The 27,361-nt window shown below is 34.3% G+C and overlaps 1 protein-coding gene across 1 annotated transcript in view; it reads left to right on the forward strand.

Annotated features, from left to right (window-relative positions):
* Positions 1 to 27,361, forward strand: part of SI (sucrase-isomaltase) — a 91,187-nt gene that overhangs the window by 58,167 nt on the left and 5,659 nt on the right. Inside the window, exons 35-45 of the mRNA XM_026497428.4 lie at positions 1,613 to 1,729; positions 8,615 to 8,702; positions 9,627 to 9,765; positions 14,834 to 14,967; positions 16,166 to 16,200; positions 16,286 to 16,402; positions 19,527 to 19,675; positions 21,891 to 21,975; positions 22,060 to 22,116; positions 22,728 to 22,852; positions 25,556 to 25,644. Coding sequence (XP_026353213.2) covers positions 1,613 to 1,729; positions 8,615 to 8,702; positions 9,627 to 9,765; positions 14,834 to 14,967; positions 16,166 to 16,200; positions 16,286 to 16,402; positions 19,527 to 19,675; positions 21,891 to 21,975; positions 22,060 to 22,116; positions 22,728 to 22,852; positions 25,556 to 25,644 — 1,135 coding nt within the window. The remainder of the gene's footprint in view (positions 1 to 1,612; positions 1,730 to 8,614; positions 8,703 to 9,626; positions 9,766 to 14,833; positions 14,968 to 16,165; positions 16,201 to 16,285; positions 16,403 to 19,526; positions 19,676 to 21,890; positions 21,976 to 22,059; positions 22,117 to 22,727; positions 22,853 to 25,555; positions 25,645 to 27,361) is intronic.

Genomic DNA, 27,361 nt, shown 5'->3' on the forward strand with positions numbered 1-27,361 from the left:
GTCATGTGGTAGCTCTATTTTTAGCTTTTTTGAGGAACATCCGTACTGTTTTCCAGAGTGGCTGCACCAGTTTGCATTCCCACCAACAGTGTAAGAGGGTTCCCTTTTCTCTGCATCCTTGCCAACATCTGTCATTTTTTGAGTTGTTAATTTTTGCCATTCTGACTGGTGTGAGGTGGTATCTCATTATGGTTTTGATTTGTATTTCCCCGATGCTAAGTAATGTTGGGCGTCTTTTCATGTGTCTGCTGACCACTTGTATGTCTTCTTTGGAGAAATATCTGTTCATGTCTTCTGCCCATTTCTTAACTGGATTTTTTGTTTTTAGGGTGTTGAGTTGGGTAAGTTCTTTATATATTTTTGATACTAGCCCTTTATCTGATGAGACATTTGCAAATATCTTCTCCCATTCCATAGGTTGCCTTTTAGTTTTGTTGGCTGTTTCCTTTGCTGTGCAAAAGTTTTTATCTTGATGAAGTCTCAATAGTTCATTTTTGCTTTGGTTTCTTTTGCCTGTGGAGACGTGTCTAGCAAGAAGTTGCTGTGCTTGTGTTCTCCTCTAGGATTTTTGATGGATTCAGTCTCACATTCAGGTCTTTCATCCATTTTGAGTTTATTTTTGTGTATGGTGTAAGAAAGTGGTCCAGTTTCATTCTTCTGCATGTGGCTGTCCAATTTTCCCAACACCATTTGTTGAAAAGACTGTTTTTTTTCCCCCATTGCATATTCTTTCCTGCTTTGCTGAAGATTAGTTGACCCTAGAGTTGAGGGTCCATTTCTGGGTTCTCTATTCCATTCCATTGATCTATGTGTCTTTTTGTACCAGTACCATATGTGTTTTGTAAATCCCTATATTTCCTGCCTTTTGCATTTTCTCTATGAACAATGCCTTCCCCTGTCCTATTCATGGAGAATACTTTTCTGGCAGTTACTACATAGACTTAAAGTGTGACAGGAGAGCATGCAAGTGATGCCATGTTTTTCAGGCAATTGATTTACTTACAGAAGGTCAATCCTCTGCTAGCACACAGACTTTGACCTCAGAATATATATGGTTTGGCTGACAAGTAGGGAATTTTCTTGGTAAGGAAAGAAGTAAATCACTTCTTCTCTGCTGGGGTGGGAAGGGTTAGATGTGAGAGAGAAAGACAATAGGTTGGGGTGGTAAAGCAATTTATTGGTCCTAGAAGGGCAGAAAGCTGGGTAAGCAATTTTTTTTTATCAGATTAAACAGGCTAAACCAAGGCCTTTTCCTTTCCTATCATGTTCCACAAAAGTAAATCTGCATTATAGGACTCTAAGGATACAAAGAAAAAAATTCCCTAAAACTCTAAGAAGCACTGAAAATATATTTCTATGTGTTGTGAACTTTTTTTTTTTTTTTTTACAATCTATGAGGACCTCAAGGCTGCTCCCTCCTGTCTCTATGTATATCTCTCCTTTTTCACTCTTCATTGTTTTTGGTTAGAGAAAAATAATATACATGCATGCGATTAAAGTTGGGATCAGGTTGCCTTTATTAATCACCTGTGCACAGCTTGTGAATCTGACAGATAAATGTCTAACTTAGACATGCATGGTCTCTCTTCTGACTTTCTACATGTTTTTACAGGCTTCCAGAGCTCATGTAGCTTTTCCAGATTTTTTCAGGAATGCCACAGCAGAGTGGTGGGCGAGGGAAATTATAGATTTCTACAATAACCAGATGAAGTTTGATGGCTTGTGGATTGTAAGTAAATGTTGAGCAATTTATATTTTAAGTTGTTATTGTTTTATTTCTTATGTAGTTATTATGCAGAATTCTTACTAGATTCTAATAATTCCAAAAAAGTATTTTTTGTGAAAATAGCCCACTCATTTTTCTATAGAAAGGAAAGGTCTTTCCATATGCATAGGACTGTAAAATACAAAGCTAGCAATTCACTTTATGTATACAGATGCCATTTCCTGAATATTTTCAACTTCACCAAGGAACCAAAAAAAACCTCTTTATAACTATTTATAAATGCTTATAAACATTTATTTTATTTTTATTCAATGGAGGAATAAATCTCAAATAACTGTCAGTCGTTGGTATAAGAAATCATAATCTCTGACAAATGTAGCAAATTATCTTTCAAGCAGTCTCCTAGTTTTAGATGTAACTTCAAAATATTGGTAGTAAGAGGAGGAGGAGCTAAAATGGTGGAGTATTGGGAGGATGCTAGGCTTGCCTCATCCTTTAAACACAACTAGGTAGCTATCAAATCATTTTGAATACCCAAGAAATTGATCTGAGAACTGACAAAACGAATTGTACAACTAGAGGGAGAGAAGAGGCCACATCGTGGAAGGTAGGAGGTGCAGAGATATGGTTTGGAGGAGAAACAATCACAGGTCCTGCTGAGAGGAGGGAGTCCAGGTTTCTGAGAGAGACAAAAGAGAGAGGAGTAGACGGGATCACACAAGGAGAACACTTCCCCAAAGCCATTGTCTGGGAAAATGAGAAAACCTGATTTTCATGAGTTTTTGCAACCAGCAGGGCTCAAAGACTGGAGTTTTAGAGGTCCATAGTGTGTCTGGGATAGAGCCCTAAGGGCCCTGACCTACTACTGTAGAAAAGGGAGGCAGATAACCCTGAGACAGAGGGAGCAATCTGAGGATTGCCTAAGACGCACTGGAACAGGTTTCATAAACCCATTGCTTTCAGGAGCAGGAAACATAACAGGCTATCATAAAACCCAGAAAAAGACAGAAACCTACACGAAATGACAAGATGGAGAAATTCATCCCAAAAAGAAAGAACAACAAAGAATCATGGCCAGGGATCTAATCAAAAGAGATATAAGTAATATGCCTGATTCAGAATTTAAAACAATAATCATAAGGATACTAGCTGGGCTTGAGAAAAGTGTAGAAGATGTCAGGGACACCTATACCTCTGAGATAAAAGAGCTTAAAACCAATTAGGCTGAAATGAAAAATGAAATAACTGAGATTGAAACCTAACTGGATGTAATGACCACAAGATGGAAAAAGCAGAGGAATGAATAAGTGATACAGAATATAAAATTATGAAAAATAATGAAGCTGAAAAGAAGAGGGAAAGAAAACTATTGGATCATGAAAGTAGACTTAGCTAACTAAGTGACTTCATGATATATAAAACATTTGTATTATAGGAGTCCTAGAAGAAGAAGAAAAAAGGGGGCAGGTTTATTTGAGGAAATTATAGCTGAAAACTTTTCTAATCTATGAAGAAAACAGACTTCCAAATCCAGGAGGCACAGAGAACTCCCATCAAAATCAACAAAACCTGGCCAACACCAAGACATATCGTAGTAAAATTTGCAAAATACACAGCTAAGTAAAGAATCTTGGCAGCAAAGGAAAAAAATCCTTAACCTTCAAGGAAAGACAAATAAGGTTTGCAACAAATCTATCCACAGAAACTAGGCAGGCCAGAAGAGAGTGGCATGATATAGTCAGTGTGCTGAATGGGAAAAATCTATAGCTAAAAATACTCTAACCAGCAAGGCTGTCATTCAGAATAGAAGGAAAGATAAAGAGTTTCCCAAACAAAAATTAAAGGAGTTTGTGACCACTAAACCAGCTCTGCAAGACATATTAAAGGGAATTCTGAATGGGAAAGACCCAAAGCAACAAAGACTAGAAAGGTCCTCAGAAAATCTCCAGAAACAATGACAAAACAAGTAATAAAATTGCACTAAATTCACATCTATCAATAATTACATATATCAATCAAAAATCACATCTATCAATAATTACTCTTACACATCTATCAATATTAAAGGGAATTCTGAATGGGAAAGACCCAAAGCAACAAAGACTAGAAAGGTCCTCAGAAAATCTCCAGAAACAATGACAAAACAAGCAATAAAATTGCACTAAATTCACATCTATCAATAATTACTCTGACTCTAAGTGGACTAAATGCTCCAACCAAAAAATATAGGGTATCAAAATGAATAAAAAATAAAACTCATCTATATGCTAGCTGCAAGAGACTCATTTTAGAACTAAAGACACCAGCAGATGGAAAGTGAGGGGGTGGAGAAATATTTACCATGAAAACTGACATCAAAGTAAAGCCAGAGTAGCCATACTTATATCAGACAAACTAGATTTTAAATCAAAGGCTGTAAGAAGAGATGAAGAAGGGCATTGTACCATAATAAAAGGTTCTATCCAACAAGATGATCTAACAACTATAAATACTTGTACCCCCAACTTGGGAGCACCAAGATATATAAAACAATAACAAACATAAAGGGACTAATTGATAATAATACAATAATACTAAGGGACTTTAACACCGCACTTACAGCAGTGGACAGATCATCTAAGCAGAAGATCAACAACGAAACAAGGGCTTTGAATGACACACTGGACCAGATGTATGTAACAGATATATTCAGAACATTGGGGCCCCTGGGTGGTGCAGTCGTTAAGTGTCTGCCTTCGGCTCAGGGCGTGATCCCGGTGTTGTGGGATCGAGCCCCACATCAGGCTCCTCCGCTATGAGCCTGCTTCTTCCTTTCCCACTCCCCCTGCTTGTGTTCCCTCTCTTGCTGTCTGTCTCTCGCTCTCTGTCAAATAAATAAATAAAATCTTTAAAAAAAAAAAAAAAAGAACATTTTATCCTAAAGCAGTAGAAGACACATTCTTTTCAAGTGCACATGGGATATTCTCCAGAATAAATCACATATTAGGTTACAAAGCAGGCCTCAACAAGTACAAAAATATTGAGATCATACCATGCATATTTTGATTCCACAACACTATGAAACTTGAAGTCAACCACAAGAAAAAAAATTGGGAAGACTGCAAATACAGGGAGGATAAAGAACATTTTGCTAAATAATTAATGGGTCAACCATGAAATTAAGAAGAAATTAAAAAATACATAGAAACAAATGAAAATGAAAAGACGATTGTCCAAAACCTCTGGAATGCAGTGAAAGTGGTCATTAAAAGGAGGTATATAGCAATACAGGCCTACCTCAAGAAGTAAGAAAAGTCTCAAATATATAACCTAATCTTGCACCTACAGGAGCTAGAAAAAGAACAACAAATGAAGCCTAAAGCCAACAGAAGAAGGGAAATAATAAATATTAGAGCAGAAATAAATAATATACAAACAACAACAACAACAACAAAAAAACCCACGAAAGAACAGATAAATAAAACCAGGAGCTGGTTCTTTGAAAAAAATAATAAAATTGGTAAACCAGACTTACTAAAAAGAAAAGACAAAGGACCCAAATAAATAAAATCACAAATGAGAAAAAAGAAACAACAACCAACAGAATAACACCACAGAAATACAAGCAATTATAAGAGAATAGTATGGGAAATTATATATCAACAAATTGGACAATTTGGAAGGAATGGATAAATTCCTAGGAACATATAAACTACCAAAACTGAAACAGCAAAAAATAGAAAACTTGAACAGACTGATAACCAGCAAAGAAAATGAATCAGTAATAAAAAATCTCCCAACAACCAAGTGTCCAGGGTTAGATGGCTTCCCAGGAGAATTTTACCAAATATTTAAAGAAGAATACCTACTCTTCTGAAGCTATTAAAAAAAAAAAAAAAGAAATGGAAGAAAAACATCCAAACTCATTCTACGAGGTGAGGATTACCTTGATTGCAAAACCAGACAAAGACCCCACTAAAAAGGAAAATTACAGGCCAATATCCCTGATGAACATGGATACAAAAATTCTCAACAAAATATTAGCAAATTGAATCCAGTAGTACATTAAAATAATCATTCACCACGATCACATGGGATTTATTCCTGGATTGCAAGGGTGGTTCAATATTCACAAGTCAATCAATGTGATACACCACATTAATAAAAGAAAGGATAAGAACCATATGATCCTCCCAAGAGATGCAGAAAAAGCATTGACAAAGTATAACATCCATTCTTGATAAAAACCCTCAACAAAGTAGGGCTAGAGGGAACGTGCCTCAACATCATATATAATGAAGCTGTTCCATAGCCAGTATAGCCAATAACAACCTCAATGGACAAAACGCTTAGCCAATAACATCCTCAATGGACAAAAATTGAGAGCTTTTCCTCTAAAGTCAGGAACAAGACAACGATATCCACTTTCACCACTGTTATTTAACATAGTACTGGAAGTCTTAGCCTCAGCAGTAAGATAACAAAAAAGAAGTAAATGGCATTAAAATTGGCAAGGAGGAAGTCAAACTTTTACCTTTTGCAGACGACATGATACTCTATGTAGAAAACCTGAAAGACTGCATCAAAAAATTACTAAAACTCATACATGAATTCAGTAAAGTCACAGGATACAAAATCAATGTACAGAAATCTGTTGCATTTCTGTGCACCAATAATGAAGCAGCAGAAAGAGAGATCAAGGAATCCATCCCATTTACAATTGCACCAAAAACCATAAGATACCTAGGAATAAAGCTAACCAAAGAGATAAAAGATTTGTACTCTGAAAACTATAGAAAACTTATGAAAGAAACTGAAGAGGACACAGAGAAATGGAAAAAACATTCCATGTTCGTGGATTGGAAGAACAAATGTTGTTAAAATGTCTATACTTCCCAAAGCAATCTACACTTTTAATGCAATCCCTATCAAAATACCATCAACATTTTTCACAGAGCTAGAACAAACAATCCTAAAATTTGTATGGAACCAGAGAAGACTTCGAATAGCCAGAAGAATGTTGAAAAAGAGAGACAAAGCTGGTGGCTTCACAATTCTGGACTTCGAGCTATATTACAAAGCTGTAGTCATCAAGATAGTATGGTACTGGCACAAAAACAGACACATAGATCAGTAAAACAGAAGAAATCCCAGAAATAGACCCACAACTATATGATCAACTAATCTTCAAGAAAGCAGGAAAGAATATCCAATGGAAAAAAGACACTGTCTTCAACAAATAATATTGTGAAAACTGGACAACAAAATGCAGAAGAATGAAACTGGACCACTTTCTTACACCATGTACAAAAATAAATTCAAAATGAAGGACCTAAATGTGAGACAGGAAACTGTCAAAATCTTAGAGGAGAATGCAGGCAGCAACTTGTTTGACACAGCAACTTCTTTCTAGGTATGTCTCTGGAGGCAGGGAAACAAAAGCAAAAATGAGCTATCGGGACTTCATCAAGATAAAAATCATCTGAATAACAAAGTAAACAATCAACAAAACTAAAAGGCAGCCTATGGAATGGGAGAAGATATTTGCAAATGTCTCATCAGATAAAGGGCTTGTATCCAAAATATATAAAGAATTTACCAAACTCAACACCAAAAAAACAAATAACCCAGTTGAGAAATGGGCAGAAGACACAAACAGACATTTTTCCAAAGAAGACAGACAATTGGCTAACAGACGCGTGAAAGGATGCTCAACATCACTCATCATTAGGGAAATACAAATCAAAGCTACAATAAGATATCACCTCACACCTGTCGGAATGTCTAAAATTAACACAGGAAACAACAGGTATTGATGAGGATGTGGAAAAAAGAGAACCCTCTTACGCTACTGGTGGAAATGCAAACTGGTGTAGCCACTCTGGAAAACAGTTTTGAGAGTTCTCAAAAAGTTAAAAATAGACCTATCCTATGATCCAGCAATTGCACTACTAAGTATTTATCCAAAGGATAAAAAAATACTGATTCAAAGGGATACGTGCACCCAAATGTTTATAGTAACATTATCAACAATAGCCAAATTATGGAAAGAGCCCAATTGTGCATCGATTGATGAATGGATAAAGAGGTGGTATGTGTATGTATACACACATGTATGTGTATGTGTGTATATATATCCACACACAATGGAATATTACTCAGCCACAAACAAGAATGAAATCTTGCCATTGGCAACAATATGGATGGAACTAGAGACTATTATGCTGAGTGAAATAAGGCAGTTGGAGAAAGACAAATACCATTTTGATTTCACTCATATGTGAAATTTAAGAAATGTAACAGATGAGCATATGGGAAAAAGAGAGACTAACCATAAGACTCTTAACTATAGAGAACAAACAGGGTTGCTGGAGGGGAGGTGGGCAGAGGGATGGTTTAAATAAGCGGTGGGTATTAAGGAGGGCACTTGTGATGAGTGTTGTATGTAAGTTATGAATCACTAAATTCTACACTTAAGAAAATAAAAATAAAAAAAGAAATAAGTTTTTTGTATGTGTAAACTGTATTTTATGGTTTTAGAAAACCACATACAATTGCTTTTTTAAAAAAGCAATTAATTGAAGGCTCTGTGGCAGGAGTGGAGAGAAGGACATGGGGGAATATACACCATCTATAATTTAATTTTATGTCTAGAAAACATAGAAAATTCACTTTTTTACTTATATCTATAGAAAATATAGGACATTTTATGTTTTTCAAAAGGAGTCATGAAATGTAAAAAAGAAACAGATAAAGTAAATCTTCAGTATTGAGATGCCCTGTATTTTTGCTCCTTTGAATAGTAAATGTGCTCAAATATGCTGCTTTAATTTATTGGCTCTCTAGGTTAGTTCCTTTGAGAATGTATGTTCTAAATTCTTCTTGTTCACTTTTCTCTCTTTTTTTAAGGACATGAATGAACCATCAAGTTTTGTACATGGAACAGTTAGTAATCAATGCAGAAATACAGAGTTGAATTATCCACCTTATTTCCCAGGTACAATATTGTTGCTATGCCTTTGATATTATTGGTTTTATTAATCAGGTTTATAAGAACCTTATGATGTAGAAATAGGTTTCACATTCCTAATTCCCACTACCCATCTACACATTGAACCATTACTCAACCCATTACCAATACTATTTAACATTATTTTGAGAAGAAAAATCAAGAAATATGTTGTATTTATATGAACACATTCCTAACTAAGCATGCTTTAAATTGTTACTTTGACTTTCTTGAGAATCTTCCCAGATTTGAAAATTCTCAATAATTCTTAAGATTAAAAAAAAAACTTTTGTGAAGCTTTCTTTTAAAATTTTTCTTCATAAGGAAAAAATGAAAGAATACCGATAGCACTTTGGTTGTCTCTGACCCAGGAAAAAGGGGTCCAGTTACACAGCATTCATCCTCATACTCTCATGTTCATAAACTGTTGACATCTAAAGTGATGGCAAAGCTCCGAAAAAAATACATATTTAGCTGAGAAAAAGTGGATCAAAAAATAGTGTTATAGCATTTGCACAGTTCTTATCCCCAGGGCTTTATGTTACTAAATGGATTTTTAGTAAAAGTCTATTTAATCAGTATGTCTCATCTGAGTATACAAAATATAGTAGACATTTAGGAGTACCCTTTTTTCAGGTTTTATTAATTCATGTTAATTGGTAACATTTTTGTTGCCGAGTACAGTAAAATTTTTCATATGTTTTTCAGTCGCAATTGTAACTACAGTCAGTTACAATTGCACATTTTTTTTCATTTTTAAATGGTAGAGACAAAGTGTACAAATGGTCAAAAATCAATATTATTTTAAAACAATGATTAATGCTTTTGCCAAAAGAATTTATAGTTATGATTTACACATTGAATACAGGGTATTTTATAATATGTTAATATTTTTCCTTTGATTCTCCCCAGATCTCACAAAAAGAACTAGTGGATTACATTTCAGAACTATGTGTATGGAAACTGAGCAGATTCTTAGTGATGGATCATCTGTTTTGCATTACGATGTTCATAATCTATATGGCTGGTCACAAATGAAGCCTAGTTACGAGTAAGCGATGTTTACAATTATCCCTTTTGAGTCTTTATTATCTTTTAGATATTAGATTTAATGTTTTTCCTACTTCCAGGGTTCTTCCCTGCTGACCTCATCTGGTAGCCCTTTCCGTCCCAATGTTGTCTGTAACTTACTTGGTCCTTTGTGGCACTTAGAATTATTGTGTTTCTCTCTCTCTTTTTTTCTTCCTTTCTCTTCACATGTATCATTTATCATTGTTTTAAACTTTCATCCCATTCCAAAAGCAATTGTGAACAATGTTATTTTGTCCCTCACTAGCTCATAGTAGCATAGTGATTAATAAATAATAGGTGTTCAATAAATAGTTGTGAATGAATAAATAATATATAATTGATGTCATTAATTAAGGCATTAAGGTTTGGTTAAATCTGTTGTTTAAATACATTATAACCAAGTTAGAATACACGTAAGTGAACTTGATTTAATGTCCACAATAAACAAACTTTAATGTGAGTCCAGTGATGATGGAACACAAACCATTCTTTGAATATCAAGTCTTTATTAGCACTGTCCAATAAGACTTTTCGTAATGATAGAAATGTTTTATTATTCTGGGTTGTCCAATATGGTATCTACTATCCATATAAGGCTGTTGAACAATATGGCTAGTGTGACTCAAAAATGGAATTTTATTTTATTTTTTTTAAGATTTTATTTATTTATATAATAGCGAGAGAGTGCATGTGGAGGGAGGGGAAGAAGGAGAGGGAGAGAGAATCTCAAGCAGACTTCCTGCTGAGTGTGGAGCCTGACGTGGGGCTTGATCACAGGACCCTGAGATTATGACTTGAGCTGAAGTTAAGAGCTGGACGCTTAACTGAGTCACCCAGGTGTCCCCAGAAACAGAATTTTAAATTTTATTTAATTGTAATAAATTTACATTTAAATTAAATAGTCCCATGTGACTAGTGTGCACCATATCACACAGTGCAGCTCTAGGTCTCTGGCTCTTAACTATACAGTAAAATCACCTGGAGATTTTTTTTTTAATGTATTGACTTAATTTGTCTGTACTATACCTAAGATCTGAATTTCAAAAAATTTCCCAGGTGTTCCAATGAGCATGTGGGATTGAAAACCACAGCTCTATTATATGACTGAAGTTGGTAAAAGAAAAGCATTTTGGAATAAAGGGTATGGGTAATATTTCCTCAATTAGTGAAACATGCTTATCTTAGCACCAAACTTTTTCAACCTAGAAGAGGTGAATTATTTAAAATTTTATTACATGAATGAATGACCACAGATTTGCTCACCAAATTCTAATGTAGGGACACTAAAATCATGTAGAAAGACTAGGAAATGTCATTTTTAAGAGTAAACAAATTGATCTTCAACAATTTTTTTTTAATTGGGACAAATATTTCTTTAAATTTACCCTACTGGAACATAATTTTGAAGCACAATTATCCTCACTTTTTATCCTCAGCTAACCTCATTCTATCATAAAAATATAGATATTAAAACACAAAGTACTGAGAATTGACTGGTAATCTTGTTGGCAAAACTTACACATTTTGAGATGAAACTATGTAGTTTAAGGGAAATTGAAAAAAATTTCTTCATTGAGGTAGTAAATTGAACTTCTGGAACACAGTTCACGGTTCCTAACACACTGTGAGATGCTTAGTAAATTTAAGGAAATGTAGGTAAATTTCTAAATAGTTGATATACAAAAATAGGGAAATTTAGGGATATTTAAAATATATTTTACTCTTAAATAACAAACGTTATGAGGAAGATATCAGTACAATCTCCCAAAGAACATTTTTTAATTTAAAGTAATAATACATTTCTTTAAGAGTGTTAATTTTGCTCCTACTCATAAACTGTTCAGTAAGTTTCAACCACATTTGTTATTTAAATTAAACAGATTAATAAGTTTTAAATGTTGCGTTAAATAGCTCAATTTACTCATAGCCCTAGACTTTTCATGTGTTAGGTATTTTCTTGATATTTAATTGATTCAGTTATATTAGAAAAGTTGAACTTTCAGAAATTTTAGAAATTAAATATAGTCTATATTTTTAAAAACCTTGACAAATATAAAAAGACACTATAGATAAATTACATTTACATTTAAGCAAAGGATGGATAGTAAAGACTTTTTATTTATCATTGGGGAAAAGCGAAAGGATTAAAAACGAAATTTTTTTACTTCAAGTTATCTATCCAGACTGTAGCATTTTATTGTTCCTTTTTTTTTGACACAGCTTGTGTCTTTCAAAACTGGTTCATATTTGACATGCAACTAGTTCTTGCTACTGTCCTTTTCACTAAACATGCCATAAACAAGAAAAACCAAAGAAAGAATACAATGAGTGGGCTCAGAAACAGGAGATAAATAATCAACTTGAGAAACTGTAGTTTTAGAGGAAGGACCTTGGATACCAGTGGCCAATGAAGTTGCATATGTAAATCCCATACAAAAACTTACGGTCTTCAATAGGTCTCTTTCTCTTATTTAAAATTCAATGTTGAACTGAAACAAAGCCTATGCTTCAAATGTAGGAATAAATACACTTTAAAAACTACCTCACATTGTGTGTTCAAATCTCAGACAATTATTCAAGGATTATATAACTATATATTCCATATTTTCAACTTCAACAATACCTTGAGTGACTTTAGAGACTATTATATATTTTTTCATGAGAGAAGATGCAGAAAAATAAAAATCTTTGTCTCCCTTTGGAAATTCTCCCTTTGGTGTTAAATATATAAGTTTTAAGTAAACGCCCCAGATTTTTGTAATCATAATTTAGAATGGAATAAAAAAATCAGTAGATACAAGTTATTTTCTTAGATATTCCTATAGACTTTTCCCCCAATAATTTAAAGTACTTTTTTAAAGTTTTTAAATTCTTTTAAAAAAATGCTAATGCAGGCAACTGTAAAACACACAATAAAAATACTTCCTTAACACAACATTACAATCCTTTCTATAAGTTAGATTTTCCAAAATCAACTGGTAAGACAGGACAAGCTGTCCTCCAGGTGAAAAGTGTTTCTTAAAATTAAGCTATATTCATTATAACTAAACCATTTGTTAAGTTGGAACGTGTCAAAAATATTTGGAGAATATTTATAGTGATGGGATTTTTAAGTTATATCTTTAGTGGCAGCAAGTGATTTCTCAAAAGTTTTGTTCTCTTAAGTACTCTGTGAAGGGTTACAGAGGAGATTCTTCTAATGCAAGAGGTCCTTAAGAGAAAATTTGTCATGAAAATACTTAACACAGAATTCTTCCCAGTCAGAAATCTAACAAGGCATATGTTCAGTTATTGATTTAAAGCCTTATTTTCTCATTATATATAGTAAAAAAAATTTGCATACAGCAGGAAAGAAAAGAAATTCTTCAAGAATATGTATTTCTTGGAGGCACCTGGGTTTTTCAGTTGGTTAAGCACCTGCCTTCTGCTCAGGTCATGATCCCAGGGTCTGTGTTGGGCTCTCTGCTCAGCAGGAGCCTGCTTCTCCCTCTCCCTGCCACTCTCCCTGCTAGTACTCTCTCTCTGTCACTGTCAAATAAATAAGTAAAATCTTCAAAAAAAAAAAAAAAAAAACAAAGTATGTATTTCTTGAATGTGAACACATTAAGAATTTGGGACAACTCTATCTTTATAAATAGTTTTTGCATTAATTAAATAAAATTAATTTTGTTTGCAAAGTAACTAAACTTAGAATATACATATAGTTTTAGATTTATCATCAGTTTTTTATTCTCTATATAAATAATCATTCATTTCTTGTTAAATGTCAGCAAATATATGTGATGTATGTTAAATATATTAATGCTCCTAAATAGACTATATCCTTTATATTTATTGTAGAAAACAAAGCAATGAAAATAGCTTTCTTATATGATCTTTTTAAAGATGGGCATCGTTCAAGTAGGAAATTTTAAGTTAGCAAGTACAATATGGTCTTTATTATTAACAGATGGTTCAATTTACCATCTTATGTCCGTTGAAAACACTTTTAGTTTCCTGTAATTTTGACTTGAGATATTCATTAATTCAAAAATTTCTTGAGCTACTAGTATATGCCAAGCAATGTACTAGGTACAAAAAATACAAAGAAGATTAAGACATCATATTTAACTTCAAGACTCTCAAGGTCTCACTGAAGAAACTTTATATATAAAGAAATCAGTACAAACACTGTGGTCCAAAATGATTTAAAATCTGCCTAATTAGGTATTTGAAGTATTTTTTCCTGAACAGTTCTGTAGTCCTTATTCATATGCACTTTATTTTAAATAACATAAAAATAAACACTTTACTTCCAATTAATAGTGGGATATTTTTCTACTTTAGATGCTCTTATAATATCATAGAGCAAGAGATGCAGATAATATAAAATAATGCATTATTATATTATTTTTAGCACTAGAATATGTTTTAAAATGAATAGAAAGTCACTAAAGTCTCTTCAAAGACTGAGGAGGGGAAAAAAAGAAAAAAAATATGATATAATTTGTAAAATTCATTCTGTTGACATCTAGCTTTGGATAGATTCTGTGCTTGAGATAGAACAACTAGTTTTATTTTTAACACCCAAAAAACCTCGCTCCCTTTAATCTACCGTCTAAAACAGTATTATAGCAAAGATTCTCTGTAGAGTGATACAGAGATTAGGTGTTGACAAGTTATAATTGAGAAGGATTGGAGCAATCAATAGTTAGAGCCTAGACCTTTATTCAAGAGAACACAGTTAAGTAGACTAAAATGAGTTCATTCAAGAAACTCAAGATATGATTAGTTAGTTGCTTTGATAACTTCAGTAGTTGACTTAACTTGAATTCATTGAACGAATAAACAAAGGCCACTTAGCCATGTCAGTCTGGTAAATGTTGGAAGGGAAGAAAAATGTCCTTATGTCTGTAAATATAATGAAAGAAGACTCACTTATAAAGAGCTAGTTGTAGTAAGAAACAACAAAAACACCGTAAACACACACACACACCTTTTTTTAATGAGGTGCTCATAAGTAGAAATATCTGAAAAGACCTCATGTAAAAACTCTCCCTCTATCTTAGCGCATTGCAGAAGACAACTGGCAAAAGAGGAATTGTTATTTCTCGTTCGACATATCCTACTGGTGGACAATGGGGAGGACATTGGCTTGGAGACAACTACGCACAATGGGACAATTTGGACAAATCGATCATTGGTATGTGAGTCACCATCTATATCGTTACTCTCTCGAGTTTCCTTTTAGGTATTCACTTTTGTTGGTACTAGTTCATATACCTTATAAGTCCTTTTCAGAAACATACTTTTTGCATCATATTTTTTGACAAATAGCGTGATGAAAAGACAGTGGGCTAGAAAGTAGGATCTGGGATTCTTTATATAAGAAACTAATGATATCTAACTAGTTTATTTTGAGAAAATAATGTCATCCTTTTTGGTCTCAGTTTCCTGGGAAAGGGCAGGAACTGGGAAAGATTACATCTAGAGCTGATAATAGAAATGGGTAGAAATTCTAGATTCTAGGGAATAAGAATACTGATAGATGCTGAAGAATGAAACATTTCGAGCCAAATTTTTAAAGAGTCTTTTGACAATCATTGGGTAAAGAGTAAATAAGACATTATTATTTTAAAGGGGAAATGGATACTTTTCTGTTTCAGATCTAGTTTTAAAAATTCTTTACTGTTTATATTAGGATTCAAGGAAAACAATCAGTATTTTAGAAATATTACTTTAAAAGGAGAGCTGGGATATCACATGAATCCTATATTATTGAAGTGATCTCAGATGATTCTATAAATAAGGATAATTTTTTTCCCAAACAATGAGACCTATTGTTAAATAATTACATAGATAACCTTTTATTTTTAAAAAAATTAAACCAAATACCACTTTTTTTCTCATACTATAATGTATTTATAACCATTTTGTGCTCTAAATATACCATCTTGAAAGTGACAAAGAAGCATAGTGTCTTATTTCTATAAATGTCATCAACACTATAACATAAAAAACTTGAATCCTGGGGAGCCTGGGTGACACAGCGGTTAAGCGTCTGCCTTCGGCTCAGGGCATGATCCTGGTGTTATGGGATCGAGCCCCACATCAGGCTCCTCTGCTATGAGCCTGCTTCTTCCTCTCCCACTCCCCCTGCTTGTGTTCCCTCTCTCGCTGGCTGTCTCTATCTCTGTCAAATAAATAAATAAAATCTTTAAAAAAAAAAAAAACTTGAATCCTGTTAAGAGGAAATGATAGAAAGGTATATTAATAATCTGAAAAATGTTTCATTGGAGTAGGTTATTAGAAATAGGACATCTTCATAAAATAGAAAAAAATCAAATATCAGAATATATGAAATAGTAGCTTTCTAAGTTTTTTCCTGATTTTTTTTTCAGGTATGATGGAATTTAGTCTCTTTGGAATCTCATATGTAAGTAGTTCTATTCCTTTTATCTTCATAACTTATAGAGATTAGGAAACAAACCATTAAAATTAAACATCACAATATATTTTAGAGTGGAGCAGATATCTGTGGTTTCTTCAACAACTCAGAATACGAGCTCTGTGCCCGCTGGATGCAACTTGGAGCGTTTTATCCATATTCCAGAAATCACAACATTGCATTTACTAGGGTATGTAGTTACCTCATCTACTCTCATTCCTTTCCCCCACTAACCTTAGAAGTTTTTAAATAAAATTCACCCTCTGAGCTACAGGGAAAGGGAGGGAAAACCAAATGGGAAGAAATCAGAGAGGGAGACAAACCATGAGAGACTCTGGACCCCGGGAAACAACTGAGGGTTACAGAAGGTAGGGGGGTTGGGAGGATGGGGTAACCAGCTGATGGGTATTAAGGAGGGCATGTGTGGTGATAAGCATTGGGTCTTCTACACAACTAATGAATCGTTGAACACTACATCAAAGTCTAATGATGGCTAATTGAACATAATAATAATAAAAAAAATCATCCTAAAAAAAAAAAAAAGAATTCACCCTACCAGGCTGATTTTCAATGCATACCTTGAATGAACGTCTTTACATTTACTGAGGACATCTGAGCCCATTGCTTTGAGAATTTTCTGATTTGGGTTACTTTATACTTTGGTGTTTAGAACTTGGTTAGCTGACATACTTACTGCTGTTCTATATAATTTTGGAATAGCCAGGGGGGAAAAAAACCACAAAAAACTGCTTCCTTAACTTCTTCCAACTGAGACAGAACAATAAAAAATCAGCTTCAAACTAATTAGAAGTGGAAAGTCATTTGAAATACTAGTATCATGATGTGTTTGAAATTGAGCAAATTTAAAAGGCAAATGTTGAGACAATGAGTTGAGAAATTGAGAAAAAAAAAGGAAAAGTTATGAGAGCTAATTCTTGTGTGGTGGCACAGCTTTCCATGTTACTAAATTGTCTGAAAGAAATTTTTGAGAAAGAGAGGTTACAGTTTTAACAATTATGGAGACCTATGTATCATTAGAGGCAATATCTAACTAAGTGCCAAATTTTGTGACATTGACTTTTAGTGAAGTACAGAGGAAAGACGAATTATCAAAATGCACCTCATGGAAGAGTTGTAGAAGAGCTGGTCTTTGAAGGGTGGGTCCTAGCAGTAGTGACTGAGCGGTGGAGCTCGTCAGGTGCTGTGGGATCTTTGTGTCCCTCCTGGGAAGTTTTAGTTAGGATAAAGGGAAGGATTTATTTTAGAAAATGAAAACCTATATAAGGATAGAAAGCAGTATGGGACTACATTTTGGAAGAATTTGGAAGTTGGGCAATAGCATAACTTGATGGAATAGGAATATTTTAACAGGAAAACTTGCTGTCAGTAATGCAATTTAGGAAGCTATAATATTGGAAGAGTGGAATGAATCAATAAAAGCCTGCACAGGGATTTATTCAACAAGTATTTATTAACAGTCTACTATTTAATATTTACAAAGTCCCTGCCCCGTGATTCATACAATGTAGGCAGGATAGAGATAACAGGCAATTATGTGTGTGTATGTGTATATGTATATAGGTATAGTCAGGTATAAATAAATGCATACGAGGGAAAATGATGTAACCAAAGTGATAGAGATTTATGGGGACTCAGTTTTAGAAGGAGTACTTAGGGAGGTCCTCGTGGATGAAATGACTTGAGCGTTAGAGTGAGACTTGAGTGAGGCACAGCAAACAAAACCGATGTAAGGATGTGGAAGAGAATTCAGGTGGAAGCGGTAAGTGAAAGACTCCAAGATGGGAAGGGGGCTGGAGTTTTGGAGAAGATGATATGGAGGAAAGAAAAACTGAGGAAGTATTTCTAAATAAAAGTCTATGGAACAGAAGCCTCAACTTAAGTTTGATTATGAGGTAGTATAATTGAATTTAGGGATGTATAATTTACAATTAAGTTCTACTGTATTGTTAAAACTGAAATAATGTCAGTGAAGTCAGTAAGCAACAGATATGATTTTTACCTCTTATTCTTTTTGGACTTTGGAAGTAGTAACAATAGTATCAGTTACAGCTTACTAATTTTGAACCATTTTACTTTCAAGATTTTGCCTATTCTAACATTATTACATATACCAGTAATAACAGTCATCATTCAAGTTTTCTTACTACTGAAATCTGAAAAAGTTGGCATCTGCATAGATAGGGCACAGTTCTTAATATCATCATTCCCGTTGATATCAGCAAAAAAATTCGAAAGTATTGCCCCCTGGAGTTATGTGGCAGCCTGTTTGTTCCCTAGTACAATTAAATATAAAATACTAATTACCTTCCCTATTATTTTTTAACCAGTAAGCGCAACATTTTTTTTTTTTTGAGAGAAAGAGAAAGAGCTGTGCAAGTGGGGGGAGGGGCAAAGAGAGAAGGAGAGAGAATCTTAAGCACAGAGCCTGATGTGGGGCTCCATCGCTTGACCTTGAGGTCATGACCTGAGCTGAAATCAAGAGTTGGATGCTTGGGGCCCCTGGGTGGCTCGGTTGGTTATGCATCTGCCTTTGACTCAGGTCCTGACCCTGGGGTCCTGGGATCAAGCTCCAGCAAACAGCCTGTTTCTCCCTCTCCACCTGCCCCTCCCTCTACTTGTGCTCTCTCTCTGTCAAATAAAAAAATAAAATCTTAAAAAACAGTTGGATGCTTAACCAACTAAGCCACCCAGGTGCCACGCAACATTTTTTAACAGGTTTTAATCTTTCCAGTGCCAATTTTCATTTTTACCTCGAGTGTATATTCCAGAGCAGACTAGGGCATGTCTTTCTTTCTTATCCAGCATTAATTAGGTCCTCTCTTTCTCCTATCCTATTAATCCTTTAATATCATAATTTATCCATTTCTCCTGAGAACACACACGTAGTGGTCACCATGATGGGCTCTACATGTCTCTGTTTATTTCAATCTACTTTTGTACAGCCTTTCATTTCTTTTCCAGTCTTTTCATCCCTACACTGATTATGACCGTGATTGACAATGTAGTTGCCACCTATTCAAATGTGAACTGCTCTTTACATATGTTCATCTAAACTAAATCAAGCTACGAGTGTAATTTGCATTTTTCTTATTAAAATATTATGTTTTCTCTCTCCATCATATGAGATAGAAATATTATTGTGTAAGATTTTTGTGATTTTTGTAAAGAAAGTATACAGCACATGGCAGTGAATGAATATTATTTTCTACTTTTTATTCTCCAAATATGTATTTGAAAATTATGGTGTAAACAAGGACAAGAGCTTATGACTATTTCATTCTGCTTTGTTTCAGAGACAAGATCCTGCTTCCTGGAATGAAACTTTTTCTGAAATGTCAAAGAATATTCTAAATATTAGATACACTCTATTGCCCTATTTCTATACACAGATGCACGAAATTCATGCTCATGGTGGCACTGTTATTCGACCCCTTTTGCATGAGTAAGTAGAACTTCTTTTTTCTGCCAAAAAGAGATAGATTTCATTTAATTTAATCAGTAATCTCATATAGTGTAGAATATTTGAAGTTGGAAACATTTTTATTGCTATTTTAGTATACATTTTGGGTTAATGAAAGTTTACATAAATAAATATTAATAAACAGGATGATATTAAAAATTAAACATTAATCAGTTATTGAAAAGTAATAATTTTTGGGACGCCTGGGTGGTTCAGTCATTAAGCATCTGCCTTCGGCTCAGGTCATGATCCCAGGGTCCCGGCATGGAGCCCCGCATTGGGTTCCCTGCTCAGTGGGAAGCCTGCTTCTGCCTCTCCCACTCCCCCTGCTTGTGTTCCCTCTCTCGTTGTCTTTTGCTGTCAAATAAATAAAATCTTTAAAAAAAAAGTAATAATTCTTAGAAATAATAACTATATACCCAGTGTTTAGATTTACATACCTTATTATATTGAATATTTTAAAAATGGAAGCAAGTAATATTATCTCTGTATAATGATTTGATTAATTGAAGTTTATAGCAGTTAAGTAAATTTACTGTATATATATATATATATATGTATATTTATATGCCTGACTGAAGAAAACCACCCCACCTCTTCTTGGAGATGTGTTATAGAGTACCCTAGAACAGTTCTAACATTTTTCTTAGAAAATTGTTTTGGATTCACTCCTTAAAGCTCAAACTGATATATGATCAAATTTAAAACTCTATTCTATAGAGCATAATTACAAAAATTTTAGCTTATTCTAATTTTAAGGCAAATACAAGCTAATTCTTACTATTGATGTCACACATACAAAAAAACAACACAGATTCAAACAAAAATACGAAAACCTTTGAAATAATCAAACTTACCATCTGTGTGCCCTGTATTACCAGAGCAATTGAGTGAGGTGATTTGTTAGATTGCATATTTGATAAATCAGTAAAATACACAACATGTATTTACTAAATTAAACAATAGAATGCAAGGCAAAATGACAAAAATAATAGGTTGATCAATATGCCATCTGTTCTGATGATAGGGTCTTAAAAAATAATGGGTCTTCCTAAATTCCCATTATCCTCCAGTTACTTTATTAATTTATCTACCATAATCCATTCTTTATTTCTGGTAAAATTTTATTATTATCTTGCCTCTCTTATTTCCAGAATTTGCCCCTTTGTCTTCTCCCTATTTACTACTCAGAAGAGTCAGAGTGTCAGCTCTGGACTGAATCCCCAACCAGAAACATTATTATTAACTCCGCAGACTCTTGTCCTATTGAGAACATCTGGGCCTTTTTTTTCCCATGGGAAGTCCATGAAGCAGTAAATTCAGCCGTCCACGTTGGCATGAATCTCAGTTTGTAGAAAAGTGAAACAAAAACAAACAAAAGAACAAACAAACAAAAATGTGCAGTTCTGTTTCAGTTAGAGAAAAAATATGGATATTTAATAGTGACCGTGAAGAATAGATTTTGGTGTTTCCAACCATTTGTATTTGAAATTCAGAAATACATCAAATGCACTATTCAGGGAGCTCTAATTTAAGTAAGATAAGCAAAATCTTTTGTTATTTTTTTGCTCATTTCTTTCTTTCCTCCCTCCCTCCCTCCCTCCTTTCTTCCTTCCTCCCTCCCTCTTCCTTCCTTCCTTTCTTCCTTCCTTCCTCCCTTCCTTCCTTCCTTCCTTCCTTCCTTCCTTCCTCGTTTTCTTTTTCTTTCTTTCTTTCTTTCTTTCTTTCTTTCTTTCTTTCTTTCTTTCTTTCTTTCTTTCTTTCTTCTTATTATGGACTCCGGGAAGCAAAATCTTTTTGAATTACCGAGTCAAGATTCTTATAGCACACTTGCCTCACAATTCTCTTCCAGAGTATTTATAATTTTTGCTTCCTAGTTTGTTGATCTTCTACTAGGCAAAGTTAATATTTGTACCTCTGTGAATTCTCTTCGAAGATTTCTCATTCAATTGGCCTTATACAATTCTCTGTATTTTGTCAGGAAGTTTAGTTATAGTCTACATTAACTTATAAAGTATTGTACTACTTATTGAACATTAAAATCCAAGTGATAGAATTGTTTTTGATTTGTTTATAGTTTGGTTTTCACTTCAGTCCACAAAAGTCTATACTGCAAAATGTGATTTGAACGATTATCTTATGGTATTCGGGAGAAATGAAGTTCTTTGATTTAATTATTTGTAAATATTTTGTCAAGGTTCTTTAATGACAAGATAACCTGGGATGTATTCAAGCAGTTCTTGTGGGGTCCAGCATTTATGGTTACCCCTGTGTTGGAACCTGTAAGTCCTATCACATATTTTTGTTCACAAAATATTATTTTCCTTGGCCTATAATTTCTTAATGACTGTATCTTTAAATTTCAGTATGCTGACACTGTACAAGGCTACGTCCCTGATGCTCGGTGGTTTGATTATCATACAGTAAGTGGTTAGGGAATTCTGGGGAATTGACTAAAAGGATACGAGTAACAATTTGATCCTAGCCTTTTCATTGGTGACATATTTGGCTTACTTTACACTTAAGAAGAGTAAGATATTGCTTGCTAATCACAGCTGAATCAAATTAACACACAGTGAAAGAGAGTTAATTTATTTTGCCATAGTTTGTTATGGAGTCATTGATTTATTTTACTGAATAAACATAGCACACATTGTACACAAGAAGGTCATTGTTCTGTATCAAATATGCAAAATTGTCATTAAAGGTAATATAGTCCTTCCAAGAATAATGTATATGACAAGTCAGGAATAACTTTTGTGACCTTTCAAAACCCACACATTTTCTTCATGAGAGCATCACAAAAACAAATAGTGGTGAGTTACTTTCAAAGCTATTAATAACTAAGAACTAAGTACATACTTTAAGTAACATGATTTCCTGAATACGTGCTTGAGTTTTTATTAATTTTTATATTAAGCATATCAATTGATAAACTTACACCAATATATTTGTTTGATACATCAAACACCAATATTGCTGATGATGCATTTCTTGCCTTTTATGTTCTTACTACCAACCTTGTCATTTCCAGGGCCAAGATATTGGTGTCAGAGGAGAACATCATGTATTTAACACTCCTTTATATACAATAAACCTACATGTCCGTGGCGGTCACATCCTACCATGTCAAGAGCCTGCTAAAAACACATTTCACAGGTAAGTGAAATGTTTACAAGAGCTCAGATTAAATTTTGAGATACATCATGCTAGAATTGTCAAGAACTGGGAAGGTTCTGAGATTTTACCCTATTTCCAAGTGAACAATTTAGTCTGCCACAGTGTCATGGGTGTTGGGTAAGAGACAAAGGTCTTTATTACTCTTGGCATAGCAAGAGACTTAAATTTCATGTTTGCTTCAGTTTTCCTTGTCACCGAAGTCCCGTGGGGATGACATGGAGAGGACTGGGCAGATGCTGCACGTGTAGGAGGTTTGTGTCACAGCTAAGGAACTCCAAGCTTAGGCACTCAGTCCTTTATAATGGGCTGTAAGCAAACCTGTTCATTCTTCGCTTTCAAGGGGACTTTATCTTAATTATACTGGCCAGTAAAAAATTTTTTAAATTAATTTAAAAACAAACACTGCCTTATCTTTCCATACTGTTTGCTTTAAAAACATCCGTTAAAACATAATTCATCTGGGTGAATTATAAAATATAAGCCACCTGGGTGGCTCAGTCAGTTGGGCATCCAACTCTTGATTTCCGCTGGGGTCATGATCTCAGGGTCATGGGATCAAGCCCCACATAGGGCTCTGTGCTCAACAGAGAGTCTACTTGGGATTCTCTTTCTCCCTCTCCCATTGTCCCTCCCCACCTGTATGCAAGATATGCAGATATTTGAGACTCTTGAAAAATTGTCTTCCGACATGATATTCCTTCGAATAGTAAGAAAGTTTCCCAGATCAAGATACGAACTAAAAGTTCATGTCTTCTATATAAATATGCGAAGATATTGACAAATGAATGTCTTGTATTTTGAGTGGCTGCCTTACCTAAGTACTCATCATTTTTGATGCCTCTGACATGTGGAAAGAAATATTATTTACTTCACCGAAACATGATTTCTTAAATGAACCTTTCTATAAACTTTAAGCAAATATTTCTCAGAGGACTTCTCTTTCCTTCCACCTTTTCTCTTCCCCTTTTCTACCTCCCTCTCTCCATCCTGTGAAATATTTCCCAACTCACTGTAGTCTATGAAAATGTAGATATCCATTGACAATATCACTGCTTCTTCAAACTACAAGTCCACTGCTGTCCACAGAAGAACCAGACCTGTTTTTTAGCAGCCTTGTCCCATATAAAGATGAAAGATAATTCATATTAATTCATATTTTCTACACATTACTATTCATAACTGATGATCTGGCTAAGACCTTCTCTTCTTTACCCTAAGTACCCTACCTTGTATTCTCTCCCTCTCTCAGCAATATGTCCAACCTACTAGGGATCATGGGTTCACTCTGTCTTTTCTGACTGATGTAAGAGTAAATCCTTTTACCAGAGTGTCTATTTTCATTGCTTAAATTCATGGCTTAGACATTCAGATTCTAGAGGACTCAGTCTCTGTTCCTCTTCTCTTCTTATGCTGTCCCCACTCATTTGGTGATCTATGTGCTGACTGACCCATTTGGCATGAATGAACTTTTTCTATCTCCTGGAATGATCCAGATCCATTTCTTTCAATATTCTACCCTGATATCAATTAAAGAGGAAAAAAACAATTATATCTGAGAAGTGAGGGCTTTGTGGAGGAGAACATTTATAAATTGGACCTTGAAAAATCCTTTTTCTGTAGGAGACAGAGAGGCCATTCTGTGTGTGTGTGTGTGTGTGTGTGTGTGTGTGTGTGTAGAGGAGTAAAGTAAATAGGATATCAGGGTTAGATATATAGATAAGGTAGAATGTAAACTGTGAAATACTTTTTAATCTTAAGCTTTAAATATGTTGGAAAATTGTGAGTTAAACCAGATTTTTAATGTTGGTAATTTTTAATAAAATTGTGAGTTAAACCAGATTTTTAATGTTGGTAATACTTATCTTTTACCCTAGTAACTATGAACTAAAATACATACATACATATAAATATATGTATGTATTCATGCTGAGACATGATAACGTCTTTACATGGAAAATACCAAGTTGCTGTAGAGATTTGAACTCTAGATGCTCTGGATATTTTAGGGAACTTCCATGGCAGTACAACTTTCAACATTTGTGTTTGGAAAAGGCAATTATAGCTAAGCAGAATTTGTCTGAGAGATCCTTCCTTAGCAATAGGAGGCTGTCAAACCAAATCACTCGTACAGTGAGCAAGGACGCAGGTATTTAGTTCACAGGCACAAGCTTGGGAGGTATTGCCCATTTCAAGGACAGAAATTACAACTTGCAGGCTATTCTTCACATTCTTATTAATAATTTCCAATGATGACTCAGTGATTTATGTAGGGAAATGTGAGAAAGGCTTAAATTATAATAGATAAAAAATGCTACTAATATAGTTTTATGTTTAATGGTCAGTGACAGGATTAGCAGAGAGAATAATAAACATGTCAATAAACTTAATATGGTTTTAACCATTAAAAATGAGCCCCCATTTGATCTGTTAAATAGGTGATCTCTTGAGATCAAAAGACATGCATGATATTTTCTATTAAATATGAAGGATTTTATGGTTTACATCATTCCCAGTCACTCATTATTAAGGGAAGGCCTTTAATTTTCTTTGTCTAAAACATTTTGTATTCTCCTTACTTGATATTCTCATTTTTTCCCTTTGGATATTTATATGGGTGCTGTATCATAACTAAACATATGCTATTCTATAAATGTAGGTAAAATTATATTTCTTTTTTTTTAGTCGACAAAATTACATGAAGCTCATTGTTGCTGCAGATACTAATCAGATGGCACAGGGATCTCTGTTTTGGGATGATGGAGAGAGTATAGGTGAGTGTTCCATTTAGCAGATAAATGTAATTGATGGCATATGTATTATCTCACATTGCTTTTATGTGATCTACTTTTGTACTTTGGAAGCTGAATGAAAGGCTAGTAATATCATCCAAAGCTAAAGAAGCTTAATAATTAGCTAAATCAATTTAAAAACATAGTGTTCTGAACATCAAAGACTTTCCTCTTACCCTAAATATAGTTAATCCCTACGGTATATGTCTGAATAACTAAGAGATGTGTATAGACAGAGAATATATATTGATCATCTGCTACTCCCAGAAAGTAGCCCGTGCCATTCGCATGAGAGACATTCAGTGTGTGTGAGATCAGCTGAGCTGAAACGCCCCGTTCCCTATGCACATGACTAACTAACGATGCATAAAGGGTGCATCTAAAACATGAGATAGCCTAGAAACAAAACTCAACTTTGGCCTATTTGTTTTTTAAATTCAATATTTTTTTACATGAAAAGTCTAAGGATTTAAACTTAGATCTATGTTTACTCTGTGACTATTTCTTAAGACCAGACAGAACTGCTAGGCTCCCAGCAGTATGTGCTGTGCTGACCGTTGCCATCAGAATCACTTGTGGTAGTTTACTAAAGATGCAGATTCTGAGGACCATTTAATTTCCATTAATTGGGGGAGAAGCCGCGGTATCACCTTCAGGTGATTATTATGCTGTTAAGTAAACACTCGTTGTGGATTATGTTTATTGACTGTGTCATTAACAGTGGCACTCACTAGATGGGCGTTCCGAACATTCTCTTACCACAAGCGTTAGTCATAAAAGTTAACATCTGGGTGGAGCTGATGTTCTCATGGGGCAGTTCAGTGCAATTTAAATAAATTATCTGCAGAAGAGAGATTTTTCATTACTAGCCAAGACATGTATTTTTCATCTTTTTAGGTAAATCATAGTTAATATGTTACAACTCTAAGAAATGGGAATCTGTTTATGAGTAAATAAAGTAGATCAGAAGGTTGATACAAGAATCATATAGTAAAAAGCAAGACTCTTAAAAACAAAAAGCCTTTTCCTAGTATTTTGTGATTTAAGGTGAAGAATCAACTGCTATGTTGAATCCTGTTAAAATCCTGTTTTTAGAGTCCTGACCTTCGTTAACATATTAACTAGGGTTACACAAAGTTTGCAGCCTTTCTCACCTGGGCCCAGCAGGCTGCACTTTGAATTTGCCTAGTGTCCCAGGGTTGTAAAGTTGAGTTATGCATAATTTGCATCCTTGTCTTGGAACCTTTGAATTTACCTATCCAATAAATTGAGTTAATTCATTTGAACAGCAAGGGAGACAACACTTCTCTTAGAAATTTTTCTCCAGTTCTCCCTGTCAAACTAAGATACAGATAAAAGAACTTGGTATGACCTTTATCCTATTAAAGTTTCATGGCAGATTTTATTTTTTAATCACCGGAAAGTAACAACACACTTCACATATTTATTGATGATCTCTCCATGTAAGTATACAAAATTATTCTGGCCAATTATATTTGGGGTTTGTGATTATATTTCACAAACTCAGTATATTTGTTGTAATTAAGTATGAAGATTTCAGATAATTTCTTGAAATTTCTTGAGTGAACAGTAACAACAATATACAACAAATGCTTATGGAGAGTCTGATTCAGCTGGTCAGAATCTCCAAAGAAGTTTTCTCTCTCAGCAAGCCCATCAACCTGGTTGATAGGCACAG

Source organism: Ursus arctos, unplaced genomic scaffold (assembly GCF_023065955.2).
Source record: "Ursus arctos isolate Adak ecotype North America unplaced genomic scaffold, UrsArc2.0 scaffold_20, whole genome shotgun sequence".
NCBI classification, from domain to species: domain Eukaryota; kingdom Metazoa; phylum Chordata; class Mammalia; order Carnivora; family Ursidae; genus Ursus; species Ursus arctos.